This window comes from Dipodomys merriami, unplaced genomic scaffold (genome assembly GCF_024711535.1).
Source record: "Dipodomys merriami isolate MVZ:Mamm:240054 unplaced genomic scaffold, mDipMer1.0.p SCAF_5, whole genome shotgun sequence".
Classification (NCBI taxonomy): domain Eukaryota; kingdom Metazoa; phylum Chordata; class Mammalia; order Rodentia; family Heteromyidae; genus Dipodomys; species Dipodomys merriami.
Window position 1 is genome coordinate 50,217,112 of NW_027206068.1, and position 21,960 is coordinate 50,239,071.

Here is a 21,960-nt window from a genome sequence, read left to right on the forward strand (position 1 = left end):
CGTGGGCAGACTGACTACTCCTCACCAAGGTCTTCAAATCTGTTGAGAGGAAAAATAATAGTAAAGATTATTGCTCAGTTTCTCAAAGTATCATCTTTATGTTACAGTGGAAAATACAGCTCTTCTTACTTGCTTTTTACCTCCTGACCTACCTCATTTTCTTCTCCATTAGGAAAATGTTGTCCATGCTCTGGCTAAGGAGTATAGCCTCTTGAGATAGTCACATGCCAGAAAACTGTGTAGGAGATGTGCTTCTGGCCAGTTTATTCAGGCAGCAGGTCAGTCTTAGGCTGTTGGCCAGAAATGCTCTGTGTCCCCTGTGTTTGAGACATGAAGCTACTTGGAGCTGAGCTAATAAGGCAGCATAAGTAAATCTTTCCCACCCCAACACAGTCTTGAGGAGCAGAACTCCCTGTAGATATACTGTGTTCCATCCCTGACAGCTGGATTTTCACAAACGCTAGATAGCTACTCAGCTGCCTTGACTTGTGATTTTTGTATTACTAAAGCCTTCTTCTAGCCTGCTCTTAGATTCTTCATTGAGAAGCAGTAAACACAGTAAAGTACCCAAGGGACACTCCATTCAATTGGCACCTGAACAATGAACAGTGTCACCCCCACCACTGGGTACATGTGGTTCTTAGCAAGGCAGAGACTGGAGAAAACCTCTGGCTGTACTGTACCTTCAATGGTAAATCACAGAGACTGATCTGATCAGAAAAGGGCTTTCTAAAATACTTATTGTATATAGCTCTGCTCAATTATTAATCCACAGTTGCTTATGATATGTGGTTAGCCTGATAAATGCTAGTGGGCCTCTGTTACTCAGGATATATTTTATGTGTTGATTACGCAGTTAAGAAAGTACTTTCAAGCATTAGAAGTCATAGGAAACTCTATTAGAGATCTATCATGATAAGTCACCTACATGTACTAAAAAAAAATGGGTTACAGGTTATTCTCAGAATTCATTGTTCTCTGTCTTTCCCTGTATTCTGCTTCAACTGATTGGTACCTTTGTTCCAAGAAATTCAGAGCACCTGTCATACCACATCTTAAGCAAAGGAACCCAAAGAAATTAAAAAAAAAAGATTTGCTGATAGTAGAGTTGAGTTTATGGTATAAATATATTTATATAGACCTTCATCAGAGCTCCTTTTCCTAAAAAAAAAAAATCTACCTTTCTGATTTTGGACAAATCAGTTTGACATAATTTCTTTGTAAACTGACTGTTCTTATGAAAGTTAGCCTTGTGTTTCATTTTAAGCAAAGCAAAACTTCTTAGATCAGTCAGTCAGCTATTTTCACCAGCCACTGAAGATGCTGTTTAAATTGGTTTCAGTTGTTAGCCTTAGTGGTGGGGAGTGAGGAGCACTTCAGCTCTCCTGCAAGAAGGAGTACAGACCTGACCTTTTATAGGCCTCAGAGATTTTTCTTTGGGCATGAGTTTGCAGAAAATCATAATCATACATTTTATTTGTTTTATTCGCTCATTAAATCAACTGCTGTGTGAAAGATTTCTTTTGGGGCTTTATTTTTAGCTACTTGGCTGCTGATATGTTGCTTTGTTTTTCCTAAATTTACAGTAGCCACCCGTTTTTTGCTGTGTTCTTTGCTCAGTACACTGAATTGCACAATTCTTCCTTGGCCCAGTTTAGGTCAGGCATCTTTCCCAGAACCCAGTTGGCTTCTCAAAGGTTAAATGCTTTTGGCAAAAACTGCAAATCATGACTGAATAAAACCGTAAAACTGAAAACCTCAAGGACAGGGGAAAAGAGAGTTATTTCTAACTGTGAACCACATGCATACAGGAGACTCAACTTTTTAAAGAAGTTGTTTCTCTACTCAGATCTTTTGAGTTGGAAGTCTTTGTTTTCTTTGTTAGTGGTTGAGACAGGGTCTTGTTATAATACCCAAACTGGCTTTGAAATCTCAAACCTTCTCAACCTTCCAAATCCCAGGATTATAGGCATACATCATCTTTCCCAGCTGAGTTTGTAGTCCTTTTTTTTTTTGGTTGGTCATGGGGCCTGAACTCTGGTCCTGGGTGCTGTCCCTCAGCTCTTCAGCTCAAGGCTAGCACTCTAGCACTTAAGCCACAGCACCACTTTGGGCTTTTTCTGCTTATATGGTGCTTAGGAATCGAACCCAGGGCCTCATGCATGCAAGGCAAGCACTGTACCACTGAGCCACTTTCCCAACAAGTTTGGACCACTGAGCCACCTTCCCAACAAGTTTGTAGTTCTTATAACCACTTTTTGCTCCAAATAAAATTAGCATTCTATTGTCTTTTATGACTTTTTTTTCCGGTCAATCCTGGGGCTTGAACTCAGGCCTTGGGCATGTCCCTGAGTGTCTTTTGTTCAAGGCTAGCATTCTACTTCTTGAGTCACAGTGCTACTTCAGGCTTTTTCCATTTATGTGGTACTGAGGAATTGAACTCAGGGCTCCGTGCATACTAGGCAAGTATTCTACCACTAAGGCACAATTACATATGTATATATTTTTAAATTTTTTTTGGTAAAGATACTGTACAGAGAGGTTCCAGTTACATGAGTAAGATAATGAGTACATTTCCTATCTAGCATTGTTACCCCTCCTTTGTTTTTCCTCTACCATCCCTTTTTCCCCACCTCCCCAATTCCTCCCTCCTCTCCCAAGTTGTAAAGTTCATTTTCAACATAGTGTCTTGTACATCTCATTGTTACAATGGGTATCCTTGTTTCAGAATTTTGTTATTTCCCATCCCCTCCCCAAATTAGAAAAATGTATATACAAGATGCAGGGCACCAGAATCAAATACAGTGACAACAGAGGTTGAACATACAAAAGAAACAATAAAATCACGTAGTATATGAAAAACAACAACGACAAATATAAAACCTCTTGTGTTCATATCTTGGGGTTCACTGGCATCACTTGGCATCATCTTTATGCTCTTATGTATATAGCTTTTGACCTTTTCTGCTTGTCTAGTAAGATTATCCTAGATGTATACTAGTTATTGCAAATAAAGGAAACCATGGGACCTATGTTTCTTTGGGCCTGGCTTACTTCACTTAATATAATTTTTTCCAAGTATTTCCATTTCCTAACAAATGGGGCAATGTCATTCTTTCTGGTGGAGGCATATTACAGTGTGTGTGTGTGTGTGTGTGTGTGTGTGTGTGTGTGTGTGTGTGTGTGTGTGTGTCTGTGTGTGTGTGTCTCTGTGTGTGTCTGTGTCTGTGTGTATCACATTTTTTTGACCCATTCATCCACTGATAGGCATCTGGGTTGTTTCCATATCTTAGCTATTGTAAACAATGCTGCTATAAACCTAGTTGTGCTGGTAGCTTTAGTATGTCCTTGTTTGTGTTCATTTGGGATTTCTGGGTCTCTTTTGAGGAACCTCCATACAGCCTTCCAAAGTGGTTGAACAAGTTCACCCAACCCCACCTTTTATGACTCTTGATTTCCCTTGGAAGTGGTGAGGATATATAAGAACTAAATCAACGAGTTTCACTTAGTTAACATCAGACTTCATCATCTTGAGTCACAACTGGAATGCAGTTTTGCAAAAAAAATTGTCAAAGACTAAATATCAGAATATGTAATTGTTTGATAGAATTTGGGGATCAATTATTTATTTATTTGTTCATTAAGTACAGAAATGCATATCTGTATAATCATTAATATGGCTCGTCAGGTATTTGTAAGTAGATTCCAGTTAGTTCTCCTTCCCCAAGTTCTTTTCTAGTAAATTATGGATGAGCTGTGCTTTTAGAAGTATGTATTTTACTGTACATTTCAATATTTTCATGTAAAACTTAACTGTTGTGTTTCCTGCCATTTTCTTAAGTTTTCCATTTGAATGCCTATCTCATGTCTACACCTCTTCTGTTCTAACTGTGGACCTTAACTTCTGTGTTTGAGATTTGCAGATTTATCTCATGGAGACCTCTTTTCTCTTTAGGCTGACTATTCACATCCTGACCTGTAGTTTATCAGTTTTGCAGCTCAGTGATGATTTAACTTTTTTTTGTATGTTCAAGCTTACCATTTACTATCTTGGCTCCATTAAAACTGAACCTATATGGACTAAACACAGATAGTGATGGAAACAAATTAACAGTGAATTTCAAATCCACCACTGAGCTGATCTTCCTCCAATGAAGAGTTCAAGCTATGAGAAATGCCACATCTGTCCTCAGCCTCTCACAGCTTCTATGACCTTGGGAAAACCTCCTCCATGTTTTCTAAAGGTCATTCTTCTTCATTGGTGAAGTAAGGAAAATACTAGTACTCCTTTCTAGAAATAGTACTAAGATTAAAAAAAATAGTATTTTTAGTGTTTAGTACAAAGACAGGTTTTATATACTTATTTTTAGCTGAAATTGGGATAAATATCTGAGCTAAAAAAATTGTTAATTTCTAAAGCAGCAAATAAATACTTCTCCTTCACTAATGCCTACACTATCTTAAGCAAACACTCTTACCTGTGAGCTACAGACATCAGTTTATGTTGTACAAGATAGGTTAGACAAGGAACATTTGATTCAGATTAAAGAACTTTTGCTTACCAAATATAAAATAAGAACAAGGTAATTAGTAGGTACATTTTGTTGGGTAAAAAGAGTTTGAAGAAATTCATTTCTTGCTTAGCGCTTTTAATTCCCGTAAGACACCTGTCATGCCTAGTAAAGGCATGAATTGGCAGATGAATATACCCAGAGAGCAGAGATGAGTTGTCACTCCCACAGTACTCCCACGTCTGTTGCTCTTTGTCATGAGGACTAATGATTACACACCAATTCCATTCAGTATCTCTCCTGAGTTGATTGTTTTCCTTCTTCCTATCTAGGACTGAGCTCTCTTGTTGATTCAACACTAATACTTTTTATTTCATTCTGCTGCCAAATCTTTTAATGCCTTTTCCTTTTTTCGATTGATTCCTTAAATCTGTCTTGACACTACTTCACATTCCAGGCCGTGCAATCTCATATCTTTGGCAAAATACAAGATTTGATTTGGATTTCCCTTCATTGATTCAAACTCAAGCTCTAAGAGTTAAAATATTTCTGTCACTATTTTATTTTAACCAAGGCCACACACATAGTGAGAGAAGACAGTCATACTTGACAAAGGACTGCTATCTTGAAAATACAAAGTACTTCTACTAATCAATAAGAAACATGAAACAACTCAATAGAACAATGAACGGACAATATAAAAACACCAAACACCCATTTTAAAAACCAAGAGGTAATTTAATATCCATCAGACATGAAGCAATGTCATTGAAGTAAATGCATTTTTCTTATTAAACAAGGAAATACAAAGTGAAACCACTATGAGATGCCATCCTATATTCACTCAACTTATTAGCATACATTAAAATTTGTGATAGTTTCAAAGGCTGATGGTTTTATGGAGCAATGAACAACTTCATGTCTGAAGGTGAACATTAACTTTGAAACAAATCTGTTAATATCCAGTAAGATTAAACACATATTTTCTGTGACCTGATGATCCTCATTGTTATCTAAGAGGTATGTTCTAATAGGTATGAACAAAATAGTTTAAAATACCAGTGTTTAGAATAGTGAAAACACTGGACTTAACCAAAATAGTCATAGACACTGTAATGGAGAAATCAATTAACACAAGGTAATTCAACAGGATACTATATTCTGGAAAAAGAGTGAACTACAATGACATGAATTAAAAGAAATAAATCTCAAACTTTTGACATCTAGAAAGGCATATGATTCAATAAGAATCCATATAGTATCATTTCCAATCTGATAGATTGTTTAGCAATGAGCATACAGGTCTTTCTAAGGTTGAATGGAGCAAAAAATTTACTTCTTTATATGAAGTCATTAAATAGTTGTATGTATAGTATAATTTCTTATTAGTATATAAAGAATCTACCTACTGAATTGCTATTTTGGGGGGGGGTACTGTAGTGGGGCCTGAACTCTGGTCCTGGGCGCTGTCCCTCAGCTCTTCAGCTCAAGGCTAGCACTCTACCACTTGAGACACTTCTGGCTTTTTGCTTTTTGCTTATGTGGTGCTGAGGAATTGAACCCAGGGCCTCATGCTTGCAAAGCAAGCGCTCTACCACTGAGCCACCTTCCCAGCCCCTATTTTTTATTTTTTTAAAGAATAGTGTTTTAAGAATACTCAGCTACAGATACTTCATTGTCAATACATATTTATAGATTCCCTCTCCTAACATTTGATTTAAGTTCTCTTGCAATGCATAGAAAGTTATAGCTATAGTGAAATATTCTTGGAATCAGTTATTGTACATACTTATTTGAAGGTACAGTACTTCCAATTAAACCCTCTCCTTCTTCCCTTTCTTTCTTCCTTTTCCATGGTGCTCTTCATTTTCTATATTTATCTTTTCTTATTTTGACATCACTTTCTCATTAAGTAGCCCAGATTGGTTTTGAACTCCTATGTAGCTCATGCTGATCTCAAGTTCTCCATCTTCCAGACTAACCCTCCCCAGAGTTAGGGTTACAGGTATGCACCACCACACTTGCTTCCAAACTCTATTTTCCTAAAAGTAAAGTCGCTCATTGTAATTTTTCAAATGGCTTTCAAATACTCACATTAATATATTCTTGGAAAATCTCAACTGAACAGAGAAATACAAATATCCAAGAAATAATGGTTTGAAAATTTATGTAGACAGAAGGAAACTTATCAATGCTCTCTGGAAGCTTAGCACTTTTTGCCATGGACAATTCTTTCAAGATGATTGGCTACTATTAGAAATCAACATTAGAAGAAGCTGAAGAGATTCAGAGTTTCACAATTTCATGATCCTTTTCCAGTTGTTGCACGAAGCATTATGTGCAAGAATAATTTTGGCACCGAAGTGAGTGAAAGGAAAGATTGGTGGGAGTGTTTTTGCCCTTTACTTCTACAAAAACAATCCTGGAGTTTCCCTTCTGAATTTTCTCTTATTACCAATAGCACATAGAGAAAAGCTGTTTTCACATTCCTATTTCTTTGTTTTAAAGCTATGAATTCTCCTCAAGGGTAGAGCTGGGGATGTTTGAAGTGTTAGGGGTTAGTGATTTGGAGGTGGTTAGAGTTGGCTTGCAAAGTTGAAGTTGGTGGTACTTCTGTTCCCTTACCTAAAACATTTGCAACAGGGATGCTGGAAGACTTGCCCAGGCACATCTAACCCACAGAATGACATGACATTGTAAAGAGGAAACAATTTTCCTTACCACAGCCAAACTACTCAACAATGAGAAGGTTTTGTGAAGGGCCATTCCCTTATTCTTTGGTTTCATATAGTTTGCTGAAATTCCACTGAAGCGTATAATTTTAGTGTCATCTCAGAACTGAAAGGGCATAAGATAGTAGGTGAAAGATAGAATTGGTGTGTCTTTGTTGCTTTTGTAGGAAGTAGCACCATCTAGTTCAAACCCTCATTATACAAAATACAAAAGAAACAACCTACAATAAAACAGAAATAATCTTGTGGGGAGGAAAAACACAAATCTTTCAGATTTTGAATTAATATCCCAAACATTGGTCTTAAAAATTTTTTTGTTTTTGTAGTAATGGGGTTTGAACTCAGGGCCCACATTTGCCAGATAGGTACTTTGTGAATTCATCCATTCCTCTGGACCTTTTTGTATTGGTTATTTTTGATGGAAGGTCTTGCTTTATACTCGAGTCAGCTTGGACTGTGTTCTTCTCATTTGTGCTTTTTCGTGTTATTGGGACGATAGACATGTCACCACACCCACTAATTATGCCTCTCTGTGAAGTGATTGCAGGTTTTTACCACTACACCCAGCCATTGGGAAAGACAGGAAACTTTTTCCTTCTTTTTGGCTTGGGCTGGCCAACGACCTTAGCACAGGTATCTACCTCCCGATTGGGTAGAGTTGAAGGCTTTTGTCATTACATCTGACTAAGAAGATTTCACTTTTTGTGTTTAAATTTTTGAGTAACACCAACCACTAGACCAAAATGTTAAAGAGTTAAGAAATTAAGCACATTTTTTGTAAAGTTATTTTATGATGATTTGTTTGATAGCTCAACTTTATTTTTAATTGATTTATAAAATTTGGTGAGCATTGTTGAGCAAGTTACCAGGAAAGGTGTAAAATACACCTTCGCCACGAAAGGAGGTAGTAAGGTCAAGGTACTGTTTCACTTTTCAAATTTGCTATCTCTGTTAGAAATTGCAGAATTATTCTAACAAGGTTTGGGTCCAACAGGAGGGCCTCACTTTAAAAAAAAATTGATTTGTGCCAGGCGCTGGTGGCTCATGCTTGTAATCCTAACTACTCAGGAGGCTGAGATCTGAGGATCATGGTTCAAAGCTAGCCGAGGCAAGAAAGTCCATGAAACTCTTATCTCCAATAAACACTCAGAAAATCGGAAGTGGTTTGGTAGCTCAAGTGGTAGAGCGCTCGCCTTGAGCTGAAGAGCTAAGGAACAGTGCTCAGGCCCAGAGTTCAAGCCCCACAACCGTCAAAAAAAAAATGATTTGTAATTAAAAAAATTCGAAATTAAGAAATGGGGTCAATTACAAAATAAAATTTGTGGGATCCAGTTTCATAGATTCTAGCTTGAGTATTAAATTAAGTATGTCATACCACACACAGTACTTCAGATTTTTGAGCAAGTGAATGACATTTCTATTTAATGAATGTCATGGCATTGTTTTTACCCAGTAGCCAAAAGAGAAATGGGACATAAGAGCAATGGATCAGAAACATGGAAAAGTAGTACCCAGGATGAAGGGTTATTGCATATTATGTCAGAACACACGTGTGCTCAGGCATGTACACACAACTAGAATGCTATATGTGCTTCTAAAGATTACTTGTCTTGAGCTTTACAAAGTCTAGGTCTGTATGTTATTTGCATTATAACTCTGTTCAATTCAGTCTATTGATGACGTGTATGTCTTGTGTTCCTTTTTTTCCACTATGTGTTCCCCTTCTAACTGAAAACGAAGACTGTTGTGTCCACTGTATCCTGGCATGCTTGTTCTGTGAATTCCTGACCCTCTGCAATATTGTCCTGGGACAAGCTTCTTGTGGGATCTGCACCTCGGAAGCCTGCTGCTGTTGCTGTGGCGATGAGATGGGGGACGACTGTAACTGTCCTTGTGACATGGACTGTGGCATCATGGATGCCTGTTGTGAATCATCAGACTGTCTGGAAATCTGTATGGAATGCTGTGGAATTTGTTTCCCTTCATAAGTATTTATCCTTCGTTTGTGTTCAAACTGGAGAATGTTTAATTTTTTTTTCCTTTAAAGGGGGAAAAATTCTCATGAAGCAATTCAGTATTTGCACTGTGCAGTCATTATATTAAGTAGTCTCTGAAAGCCTTCCCTCCCCTCACAAATCCATATGGTTTAATATGTGAAAAGCTAACTAGCTTGTATTAACCAAGGGACATGTTAAATGGCTCCTCTTTTTCTGTTGATATTTCTGTTTTGTCTAAGCTTTTTCAGGAGCCATGTACTCCAAATATATTATTTCTTAGTGAGTATTTAATCCCAACCATTTATTTTTCCTTACTTATCTATTAGAAGCTAAAATTAAACATTCTTTATTTTCAGTAAACTTTGGCAAACAGACACACCATCGCTGGGCAGCACTTGTTCAGCAGATGTTGAATGTCTGCTTGGGGTGCGGTGTTGCCCAGGCCATGTAAGGGACAGCATCTCTTTCCCATCTATAGTTCTCAACAGTATGCACTGCAGCAGACAATGAACTATCTCATAAGGCATACTGAAATGAACATTGTAATAGGAGAAACGTAAAATACCATAGGAAAAAAACCAAGAGAATTACCAGAATACAAAACAAGGCTTGAGGGCTGGGAAGGTAGCTCAGCCGTAGAGTGCTTGCCTTGCAAGCATGAGGCCCTGGGTTCGATTCCTCAGCACCACATAAACAGAAAAAGCCAGAAGTGGCATTGTGGCTCCAGTGGTAGAGCACTAGCCTTGAGCTGAAGAGCTGAGGGACAGCGCCCAGGCCCGGAGTTCATGCTCCACGACCAGACCCAAAACAAAAACAAAAACAAAACAAGGCTTGAACAAGATGTGGCATTCTAGGCAACCTCTTAGGATGGCTAATTGATCTGCTACTAGAATAAGTTATTTAGGTTTAAGATTGTCTTCTCATGGACAGTCTGAACTGTGTGTTCTTTATAGTTAAAAGAAATATGTCTTTGTAAACTTGCATTTTAGTTGTAGCAATACAACTTAAATATTATGCTATATTTTTTATGAAAACATACTACCTAATTAACATAGTTATAGTCCTCAAAAACTTTTGACAAGCTAAATTGGATTTTTTAAAATACCAAAACGCAGGTATCCTGATTTCAACTTTTCAAAGGCTTTCTTTTGTTTTGTAAAATGTAGGTGTTTTGGGAGAAGGGTGTGGCTTGTATGTTTTGGTTTGTTTCTTACCCAGTGCTGTATATCATAAGCACATTGATTTCTAGTGCAGAAAACCTGGGATTTTAGTGCAGAGAAGCTCACAAATTCCCTGCTGTGACCAAATTTTAGTGTTATAATTCTCTGTCAAACCTGGCCTATGTGGCAGGTTATCAAGATCCCCAAGTATGAAGAAGTATGTCAGTTATAAGATTTATATATATGTTTTGCATATATATAATATAGTATACACATATATATATATATATATATATATATAGTAATTGGAGTAATAGATATTGTGTCACTCAATTGGAAGGCAGAACACTTTCAAACTATGCATTCTCCTGAGGTTGAACATTCCCAAAATTGTACTTTAGTTTACTTCAATATGACCCTTTTAGAAGTTTTGAAAGTATACATTGTGAGTCGTACTTATTACTAGTTTTATTTAACTGAATATCAAGTAGATAATAACAACATTAACAGCACATTTTAGGAAGCCTTTAGCAAATCTAGGCTTTTAAGAGAGCTAGACATTTTCTTTAATCCTGTGTCATGACAATGTTACCTATAGTTTTCCTTTGAGACAAAGCCTAGTTTTGAATTATGTTATTTATTTAAAAGGTTTGAAAAAAGAAAGAAAAACAGCAAACTCTCGAAACTTTTAGTGCTATTTGCATACACACAACTTTTACATTGTTAGGATGTTAAAATGTAGCTGTTTCCCTTGTTTTTCTCTAGAGTTTTAATTATTATATTAGATATAAAAATCTGAATATAATTCTATCTATCATGAGTTAACTTAAGCTTGTACATTAGAGTAAGAATTGCATCTGTTTATAAGGTAAGCCTCTTAGTGATCTGGAATTCTTAGAATATTTGACTTTTGATCCTATACCATTTTTCAACCAAGTGATCTCTCTGACTTTTAAATGTATCCTGCTACTAGTTGAAATGAACATATTAACACATTTGAAGTGTTTCTCTGTAGCAGAGGATGTCCTAGAGACCAATGATGTTTTCTGACTTCTGTGTTTGTTTTTTCCCCTCAGTTGTCTATTCCAGGCAGTCATTCCGTGAAACATTTTGTATAATTCAGAAGGAAATAGAAGAAGGAATCAGGGGTAGCAGAGTAGGCAAATGTGAAAAGATATTCAATATGTTTTAGAATTTCTGTATTTACAATGTTTTGTTGAATTATATTACCATCCTTATTAAGCACTGTAATTGAGCTAGGTATTTGGTCTCTTTTTAAATGTGGAAAATTAATCTTAAATATTTTTAAACTGGACCTGTATTATCCTGAATATTGTAAAATTAAACAATGACTTCTTTATTGTACTTTAGCCTACTTTCATACTTAAGGGCTATGTGACTTTATATTTGGATGACTTCTACTATAACTAAGATTGACATTTTGCCCGTTATACCCCTTTCTGAAGACTTCCTTGTTTCCTATGTAAATCATTTGACACATGGCCACATATGGACTTTAAAGATACAGAACATTGGCTAACACAAGTCATGATATCAAAATACAGTGCTCTTGTAAAAACTCACAGTGTGTCAAAATACAAGTTTTGTACAGGGTTAGTGGGTTGATTTTATTTACTCTGGGATATTTACTCTATTTTACATATTCTGAGATCAAACAGTAAACAAAAATTACTCAGAGATTTATTAACTTAGGTTTAATGACTTTCAAGCAAAACATCACAAGCAATCACGTATAGGATTTTTAGTGGCGCAATATTTGGAAATATTTTAGAGGTTAGTATTTAAAGAAAGACAATTTAAGTATTTAGGAGAAGATTTTTGTTTCTAAAAGTAGTAGTGTTTTGGTAGTGCTGAACTTTGAACTCAGGCATTCTTACTGGCTTTCAGGGCAGGAACTCACCTCTGAGCCATGCCTCCAGCCTTTTTTAGGCACTGGTTATTTTGAGACAGGATTTGATTTTTGCCCATGCCTGTGCCTAAACTTGGATCTTCCTGTGTCTTACTTCCCACTGTAATGGAACGACAGTTGTGTATTATCACACCCAGATTCTCCTGTTGAAATAGAGTCTTACACATTTTTCTTCAGGTCTTTCTCAAACTGGCCTGAAACCATGATTTCTAGATCTGAGTTTCCACGGTAGCTAGAATTACAGGTATGAGTCACCATACCTGTGTTAATTTTGTTCTTGTGTTCTGACAGTGTATCAGTTGTATTCATTTTTTCCACCTGAACAGTCATTGTTATCTAAGAAGATTTACACAGTCACTTCAGTGCCCTAGATTCTAATGTTATAAACATTAAATATCACAGATTCCAATAACTTAATCTGGAGCCCCAGGGATGTTGTGGCTTGCCTTCTTGAATGATGGTTAACTATAAGCTTTTTCCATCTTCCTGATGAATATTTTACTTACTATAAAGATTAGTTTTCAAGTTATTCAGGACTTACATGCCCCTTCTAATTTCTTCTTATTTGTGGGCATAAAGATTGCTTTATTTTGTCTGCGAGGCAAAATACATTTTATCAAATATCATTTTTCTCTCCCTTTATACCTAACGCAGTCAGGCACATCAGTTTTGTGTGAAACAATGGCTGATGTATTGGTAGGGTTGAAATTATTGCTCTTTTGCAGAGGTTGAGTATTTAGCCCTTTGTTTCTGTGTGACCCTAGAAGCAATGAACTTAGACTAAAGAAGTGCTTTTTCTGTGCTTGATTTGGTATAAGAAACCTCAGGGAGGGGCTGGGAAGGTGGCTCAGTGGTAGAGCGCTTGCCTTGCATGCATGAGACCCTGGGTTTGATTCCTCAGCACCACATAAGCAAAAAGAAAAAAGCCAGAAGTGGCGCTGTGGCTCAAGTGGTAGAGTGCTAGCCTTGAGCTGAAGAGCTGAGGGACAGTGCCCAGGCCCAGAGTTCAGGCCCCACGACCGGACCCCCCCCAAAAAAAAGAAAAAAGAAAAGAAACCTCAGGGAAGTCACCTAACCCTCAAGAAGATTCAACCCAGGGAAGAAGTATGGTACTTCTCCTATGAGAAGTGTGTTAGATCCAACAGAGAGACTCCTACTGTTTACATGGGCGTTTAATATTATTTTTAGAGGTCTTCATTAAAATGGAACAGAGTGTGATGCCATCTTCATATGGAGAGCGATATTTGCAAAAATGTATCATTGGTGACAAAACCCACTATGTATTTTCCATGGCATATCCCTAGTGAACAACGATACCTCTTACTTTAAAAGTAAACTCAAAATATTGCATAGATGCTCAAATTTTGATTAAATCAACAGACAATCTAGAGATGAAAAGTCCTGTAAGCGAAGCTATAACCAATCAGAGCCCAGAATGTAGTGTCTCAGCAAGTAGAAATTCAAATCACCGTGTTCGTGTGGCTGGGACAATGCATGATATTTGCCACAAGGCCCACAGCAAAAGTGCTCAAGCTGTCAGGGGTCAACGTAAGTCATTTCCTGCCTCCCAATCAAACTATAGCTAGTAGTTCTAGTAATATTATTTATTTGTTTGCCCATTATTAACATCCTATATCCTTCACTTCACTTCATCCCATTTAGTAAGCCCTAAAGAGTCATGAAGGTAGTGGTTAGGACAGAGAAGAAATCATTTTGGAAAAAAAAAAACCACCCTTTGATCCATTACTGACAGGGGGTAGAGATAAATGCGTTAAAGACAAAATGTAGCACTGTAATTAGGTGTTCACTTCCAGGCAATTCTTTTGTGAGTTTTAGTTGAGAATGTAATTATTAAGAAAATGGTGAAAAGCAAATTCAAACAAATTCTAAGTTTAACTTGAAAAAAAATGGAAAAGGTTCTTAAGTTCTGTCTGATGCATAAAGGGGTAGAAGCAAAGGAATTACATTCCAAAGCCAAGAAAGAGGGTGTACAAAAGCAGCTGATCCACTTGACATAGTTCATAGCCTTTTGCAAAGGAATAAAAGCCTGTTGAGCAGGGAACCAAAAGATCTCATTATAGGATGAAGCCAAGCCATATTAAAGCTTGTGCACTAGTAACTATGTCTAAAAACAGCCTGCTGTTTTATATTGAAGCAATACATTTCTTAACTTGGTAGGTTGCAGTGTAAAGATGTACAGAGCCTGTCGGCTGGATGCTATGCCAATTACAGATGTGGCAGAGATGTGTCAAACACCTACAAACAGGATCGAAAGCAATCTTAAAGTGAAACAAAAGAAGTTTTGAAATGTCACCTCAAAACCTAGAAAGCACAGTCTATCAGATGTGACTGACTCTTAGAGTTTTAAAATCACCTTTATTATATAATTTAATGTGGACGTCATATGATCCTTTTAACCAGAATACACAATTCTTTCAAGGACATGAATAGTGGCTGAAAGATAAGGAGACTATCCTTTAAAAGTAACACCTTCAGAGCACAACTCAGTAGAAACTGTTTTATTGGTGTAGAGCTGAAGGAAGAATGAAATACTTCAAGTGTATACACTGTATTACATTTTATTAGATCATCAGGAGTAATCATTGGGCATATTTACACAATTACATTTTAGTAAACTATTATGCCAGCTTCACTATAAAACATATTCTGGTAAAAAAAAAAAGTACATTAAATTGTAATCCAAAAGCAATTTAGCTGCTGAGGTTATTATTTTTATCTAATTATTCACAAATTAATGAATAAAATTAAATTCCAATCACTGAAGGAAATGAAGCAACCGTGAGAAACAAGAACTACAGAGTAGTTAAAGATATGCAATGCATAACAGAATTAAAGCATTTCTTTTATTCAAACTCGGTGCTTAAAAAAGAACAAATCCATCATCTTGAAATTTGACTTGTAGCTTGACATTAAAAATAATATGAGTAGAATTTTCAGTGGGGTAAGCACAAAACTAGTTCAAATTGTGTCACTCTCAATTACTCTACTCAAGTGGTGTACCCATTAAAATTCCCACTTGTGGGTTCTACTCACTATGCAAATGGGGTCATTACCTGGAGAATTTAATTGGTTATGACACTGGGAGTAGGACTTTTCCTTTCAAAATAAACCTACTTACACACATTTTCACCAGAAATTTGATTGTTATATGGACTTTGGATTGTTTAGCTCTATAAATATTTGCTAAAGTTAGACTGCCCTTGCTTATTTATTGCTGGCAAATAATCCAAAAAGGATGTGAAGTACTTTGATAGCTTTTATTTGTCTATAAGACTAGTTGGAATGAATCTTTTGTAATTCATTACTTATCAAAACATTATTCAAAAAGCATTTGTATCTTTCAGACCACCCATTACATGTGGATATATTTCCCAAATAAATATACATTGTCCCAAATAAACCAAAACAAATGGGGTTTATTTTGTTGTTATTGTTTAGGTGTAGCTTCTTATCTTTCAAAATAGTACTATGTACTTAATGTTAGAGGATTTTTCCCCCACATTTGTCACTTTAAAAACACGGTGTGTCCTCTTAGGTGGATTTGTACAAACACAGGATGTAGCTGAGACTGTATCTGTAGCGCTTCCAAGGTCTTTATATTTACTGATAGCACAAAATGGGGGCATAAAATTGCTTGTCATAGTCAGCACTAGAGACATTTCCACCAGGAGGCTTAAATCTATTGAATTTAAAGTGAACAAACAACTTTGTATAAAAAGCACAGAGCTTCATACACCTTCCATTGGTGTAAATGAGAGTGGAGAGATTTCAACTGGAAACATCCAACTATTTAATGTGAATACTAGTAATAGCCCAGATTCACACTGATCACTGAAATTACAGTGTAGTTTAGTGACTATAATATTAAAATGAACATCTTGGAGCCTAGTTTCTAGACACTAACAGCAGCTCCCAGAGTGTACTTGAAGTAGAAGCAGAGTTCCTGTAAGTATTAATGTGCTATTTTCTGGGAAGCACTAAAAGTTCCTTGAAAGACAGGAGCTTTGCAGTCTAAATTTTTATTACTATACCAATTTGTACTACTGCTATGCTTTTTATCACAAGTTTATCTGGATCTAAAGAGAATTTTTCCCCTTTAATGTAAGAAGAATGTTCTAAAACCAGAGAAAAATAATTCCAAGGATATAGAAGAAGAAATACTATAAATTCATAACCAGACGATTGGGCAGGATTTTTAATGTCTGTAACTATGGGAAAGTTTCCATAGAATATCAAATATGGATCCAAGTCTCTGACATTCATTTTTCTATGATATTTCTAATTGTGCCTGGAGGATAAGAAGGAGTTGGCGCATCCAATAAATATAATCATTTACATGCACGGAGCTCCCTTTGAAGTTAATAAGACCTATGGAAAGAGGAGTTATGCACCACGAAAACGAAGTTCAACGTGAATCTACTTCTTTCTTTTTAACATGCAACGGTATTGCCAATGCCTTCGGATTTTCTTCCTGCTTATCTTTCCTTTGTATGTGATGTTTAAGTTGGAGTTGAGTGAAGTGCTCCATGTGTAGAGGAAAGATAGTCAGAAAGAGAGGATGTGATGATTGGCGAGTATATATCCAGGGACCAGCTTCATAAGATACCATCCAAAAGTGATAGGGCCTGACATTTGTAGAGCTTGTTTAACTTTCAAAAGGAAACTCTTTCCATTTTTTATTTGATCTTTATAAACACTGTGACTCTTTTAGGATATACATTTTAACTTCCATTTTACAAATTAAAAAAACAAGCAACCTAGGACAATTTACTTGTTTACTCAATTAAATAGAATCGTTAGTTACTATGATGACCTGATACATAATTTCTGTTCTTAAATCTTTTATTTAGATAGCTTTCCCTATGACATCTTACTTATATAATATCTAGTTTTAGTAAGAATTGTTCAGCTGGAAGATCGAATGGAGACATGGAAATCGGGTCTTGCCTGCCTCATTCATTTTCTCCCATTTTTTCCTGTCTTGAATGGTTCGAATTTATAAGAAGACAAAAAGTCACACCTACATTTATTACTTGTCATTACATTTATTGACCCCCAAACTCAATCAACCTACAAAATGTTACTCTTATACCTACATACAACTGATATCCTTTTTTTTTTTTTTTTTTTAGTTAGATGAATTCAATGTCCTTCAGAAGACTGCATCAGTCATTCTCCACTTCCTCCTCTAGATTTGCTTTTAGCCTCAGGTTTGTGATTCATTTACTGTTTTTCAGAGGGCTTCACTTGATGACTGACACTGGTAAGAAATCAGAAGAAGCAAAGAGAGAGCCAAGTTGTTAGTTACTATCCTGGTCTTTGGCCCCTTCATATTAGGCAGTGATTTGTCAGTTTACTTAATTATCTTCATATGTGGTTCCTATGAAGTGATTCTTCTCTCATTCCTATAGCTTTCTCCCCACACTACCTCAGGTATGGGGCACAATTGTTTCCCATTCTTGGTAGTTCTTAATATCTCAGACTCCCTCCTTGATTTCCAAGCCCTTTGAGCAAGCCATCTGTTTGCTGCCAGTATTCTGACAAAGAAGGTAGTAAGGGAGAATGAGTTTGTGTGTGTGTGTGTGTGTGTGTGTGTGTGTGTGTGTGTGTGTGTGTGTGTGTGTGTGTGTGTCTATGTGTATGCAAATGAACATGTCTCAATCCAATCTTGTCATTATGCATTTGTAAAATTTATCAAAATAATGTAAGAACTGGGTTCACTTGAATGATTGTGTGTCTTTAACATGGGAAGTTAGTCAATTATACCAGAGAAAGAACTACTGGACTCTACACAAACTTCCTCTAAAAGTTCATTTCAAGCTGGGCATCGGTGGCTCACGCCTGTAATCCTAGCTACTCAGGAGGCTGAGATCTGAGCATTGTGGTTCAAAGTCAGCCCGGGCAGGAGAGACCGTGAGACTCCTATCTCCAATAAAATACCAGAAGACCGGAAGTGGTGCTGTGGCTCAAGTGGTAGAGCGCAAGCCTTGAGCTGAAGAGCTGAGGGACAGCGCTCAGACCCAGCGTTCAAGCCCCACAGCCGACAAAAAAAGGAAAAAAAAGTTCATTTCAGTGATTACCATCCTCCATGCTGTTCCATAACACTATGACATTAAAGAAGCAGAGAAGGTCTCATTACTATGAATGAACAAAGTCCATGTTTCAGCTTACAAAAGAAAACTATAAGGAGAGCCATAGCTGTAGATTTTTCTTTTGTTTTCTACAACTTGAAATGATTCAACACCAATATTATTAGCTGACTCACAACAAAAATTCTACCTTGGAAATTAGTCCCACAGAAATGTCCATTTGGGGGAATTCTACATATTTGTAACTGATAATAAATTAAAAAGATAAGTTCATATGACCCCTATTGATTTTCAATGGCAAACACTAATAAGGTAAATAGTGTCCAGTATCAAGTCTTAGGGAGTAGTTCAATACCAAATTGGTAGAGTTTAAGCATTTTAATTTGTGCCTGAGTTACCCAGTTAGCCAAGAAGTATTTATTGGTCACCTTTAGGGGTCAGACCTTGAGATACTGTCATGGTATTCAATATTTTCTCATGAGGGAGAAGGGGACAGAGAAGGAGAGAGAGAGAGAGAGAGAGAGAGAGAGAGAGAGAGAGAGAGAGAGAGAGAGAGAGAGAGAGAGAGAGAGAGAGAGAGAGAGAGAGAGAGAAAGAGAGAGAAGGAGAGAGAGAGGGAGAGAGAGAGAAAGAGAGAGGGAGAGAGAGAAAGAGAGAGAGAATATATCATTTTATAGACAATCATAGTTGTGTTGATAGTAGAGGAATGAGTACACTAAAGCCCCTTCAGAATCAAAATGTTTCTCAGGAGAAAACAGAAAACAGTCAAATTGGGATTTGGAGAAAGTCAGCAAACCTCGGTATATTCTCAAGTTGCAGTACTGCTGAAAGGGTGGAGAATGGGGTCATGAGAGGAAGTATTGCTAAGGCCAACAGAACGGCACCTCAATTGCCTCTGAAGATGTCTGTACTCTCTCTTGGAGAAAGTATGAAACTTCTGAGGCTTTTAATCAAATATATAATGAGGTCAAATTAGACTTTGGTGGCATATTTGTTGGGAGAGCAGTATGGATGCTGGGCTAGAGTCAATGCATAGGAGTAGTTTAAAGACTATGTGTTGATTGGAGGAGGTCTGAACAAAAGTACTAGTTGCAGGAACAGATGTAAACTAATTTCTTGAAGACAACTGTATTCTTCTCCAGGTAAGTGGGTTTATTAATAATGCTCTGTATTCATACATATGTGAGCATTAAATAAATCTTTTCAGCACAATAAGACATGAAAGGAAGACAAAGTGCAAAGTGGCATGGATAAGAAACATTTTGAGGGCCAGTAGAGTAAGACATATGACTGTAAGGACATGACTGTTGGTTAATAGGTGAATATATAAAGAATATAGCCCGAGTCACTGAAATAATGTGCAGAATCAAACACATACTCTTTCCAAGCACAACAGACTGAATGAGAAATTGTAATAACTGAGAGAAAAATACACCCTCTGGTTTGATCTTTTTAAAATCAACAAGAAGTTTCTAAGTATTTACTAGTTGCTAATCAATGGTTAAGTGAATTACTAAACCTAGCCTAATCCCTAGTCTTAGGGATTCTATGACTCAAGTCTCTTTGATGGGTCTCCAGCAGCTCTAAAATTAGTGAGTTCATTTTCCAAGATTGCATTCTTGTCTATCTTTGTCTTTTTGCACAACTTGGCTCAAGATCTCAACTGTGAGTGTTCCAAGTTTTGTTTTAGTCTGGGAGGGCATTTACTGGACTAGAAAGTTTCCCTAATTTGCTTTGAGTTCTGTGCATATTACATTTCTTTAGTTCCATATAATAATACAAACCTGCTTTAGCTATTTTGTTTTCACATTAAATTAGAAAAGATTGAAAGAATGAAATTGTTTACATTAACTGGGCACTGGTAGCTCATGACTGTAAAGCTAGCTATTTAGGAGGCTGAGATCTGAGGATGGCCATTCAAAGCCAGCCCTCCTGCCCAGATAGGAAAGACCATAAGACTCATACTTCCCATCAACTCTCCTCAAACAAGGAATGGATCTGTGGCTCAAATTGGTAGATAGCCTTGAACACAAAAGCTCTGGGACAAACCAATGTTCTCCTTGAGTTCAAGCCCCATAAACAAGAAAATAAAAAAATAAAAGATTACATTAAAATGTAAACATTCAATTCACCTAGAAAATGCCAAGGGAGAAGAGAGGAGAAGAGAAGTCACTAAATGTGAACATTCAATTCACCTAGAAAACGCCAAGGGAGAAGAGAAGCCACTAAAACAAAAGCCAGGAACTTGGGATCTTTTGGTCTTTTCTGGTGAAGCTATTATGTGAAAGGAATCTCAGTGCCCATTCCCAGGCAGAAGTTCATTTTACATCTGGCAATTGGCTCATCATGTAGGAGCTGAAGGTTTTTATTTACTCTGTTCATATGAATGTTTATTTTGAAATAATGGTTGAAAGTATAGGAGACAAGGTAATGTGTTTCTCCCCAAAATAACATGGAAATCCAAGTTTGTAGGTCCAAAAAAGGTTTTTGTATGTTGACTTGGCTTTATGTTTTATTTTGTTTTGAGTGATCTTGACAGGCTCTCTCTCTCTCTCTCTCTCTCTCTCTCTCTCTCTCTCTCTCTCTCTCTCTCTCTCTCTCTCTCTCTCTCTCTCTCTCTCTGAATATAAAAGTATGCCATTCATTTGGATTACAATTCTTTTAAACTAGGTGGTGGTGGCTTATGCCTCTAAGCTTATCTACTCAGGAGGCTGGATGCTGAGAATTGTGTTTAAAGTCATCCAGGAGAGGAAAGTCAGTGAAACTTTTACCCCCAAAGAACTAGCAAAAAATAGCCAGAGGTAGAGTTGTGGCTCAAATTATAGCATTCTTGAGTAGAAAAAACTAAAAGAGAGCATTCAAGTTCAGTTTAAAGCCCTGTACCCACCCACCCACCCACCCCCCCCCCCCCCCCCCACACACACACACACACACACACACACACACATACACAAACACAAATTACTTAAGCAAAATAATTCTTAGGTTCCTAGGTCTCAACATGATAAATTATAATAACATATAGACTTGGTATAGATACTTAGACACAGGTTATTACAACAATAATCTACTTAAAATATTTCAGTGCTTAGTGGTGGCATTTTTAATCATTTCTTTTCTAAGGAGCATTCACCTGGGACAAATAATTTTTTTCCATGGAGAGCACAGCTAAAATTTAATAAAGGAAAACATTTAACTTTTGTACTTTCTTAAATTGCAACAAGTATTGGATTTTGAAAAATAACAAAATGTCTAAATATCTTTCTTAATAAAAAGGCCCTAATTTTTCCCATATCCACTTAAAATTCCCCATTATTTGTCAGTTGGCAAACTGTCTGCAACTGTTTGTCTAAATGAAAAAATAAGGAGGTGTAATACATTGCATAATTACATTCCTGCTTTGTATTAATAAAGTATTACACATGTTTTACAACTGGAAGTAGCACCGTGGTTGTCATATATTACAGTACACACAATGTGATTGTTACTATGTAGACATCTGCCAGAAACATTTCAGTTT

The 21,960-nt window shown here is 36.7% G+C and overlaps 1 protein-coding gene across 1 annotated transcript in view; it reads left to right on the forward strand.

Moving 5' to 3' along the window:
* Mdfic (MyoD family inhibitor domain containing) overlaps window positions 1-15,737 on the forward strand; it is a 118,884-nt gene extending 103,147 nt beyond the window's left edge. The window contains exon 7 of the mRNA XM_069997366.1: window positions 8,984-15,737. Coding sequence (XP_069853467.1) covers window positions 8,984-9,231 — 248 coding nt within the window. The 3' untranslated portion in view covers window positions 9,232-15,737. The remainder of the gene's footprint in view (window positions 1-8,983) is intronic.
* Window positions 15,738-21,960: the final 6,223 nt, after the last annotated feature.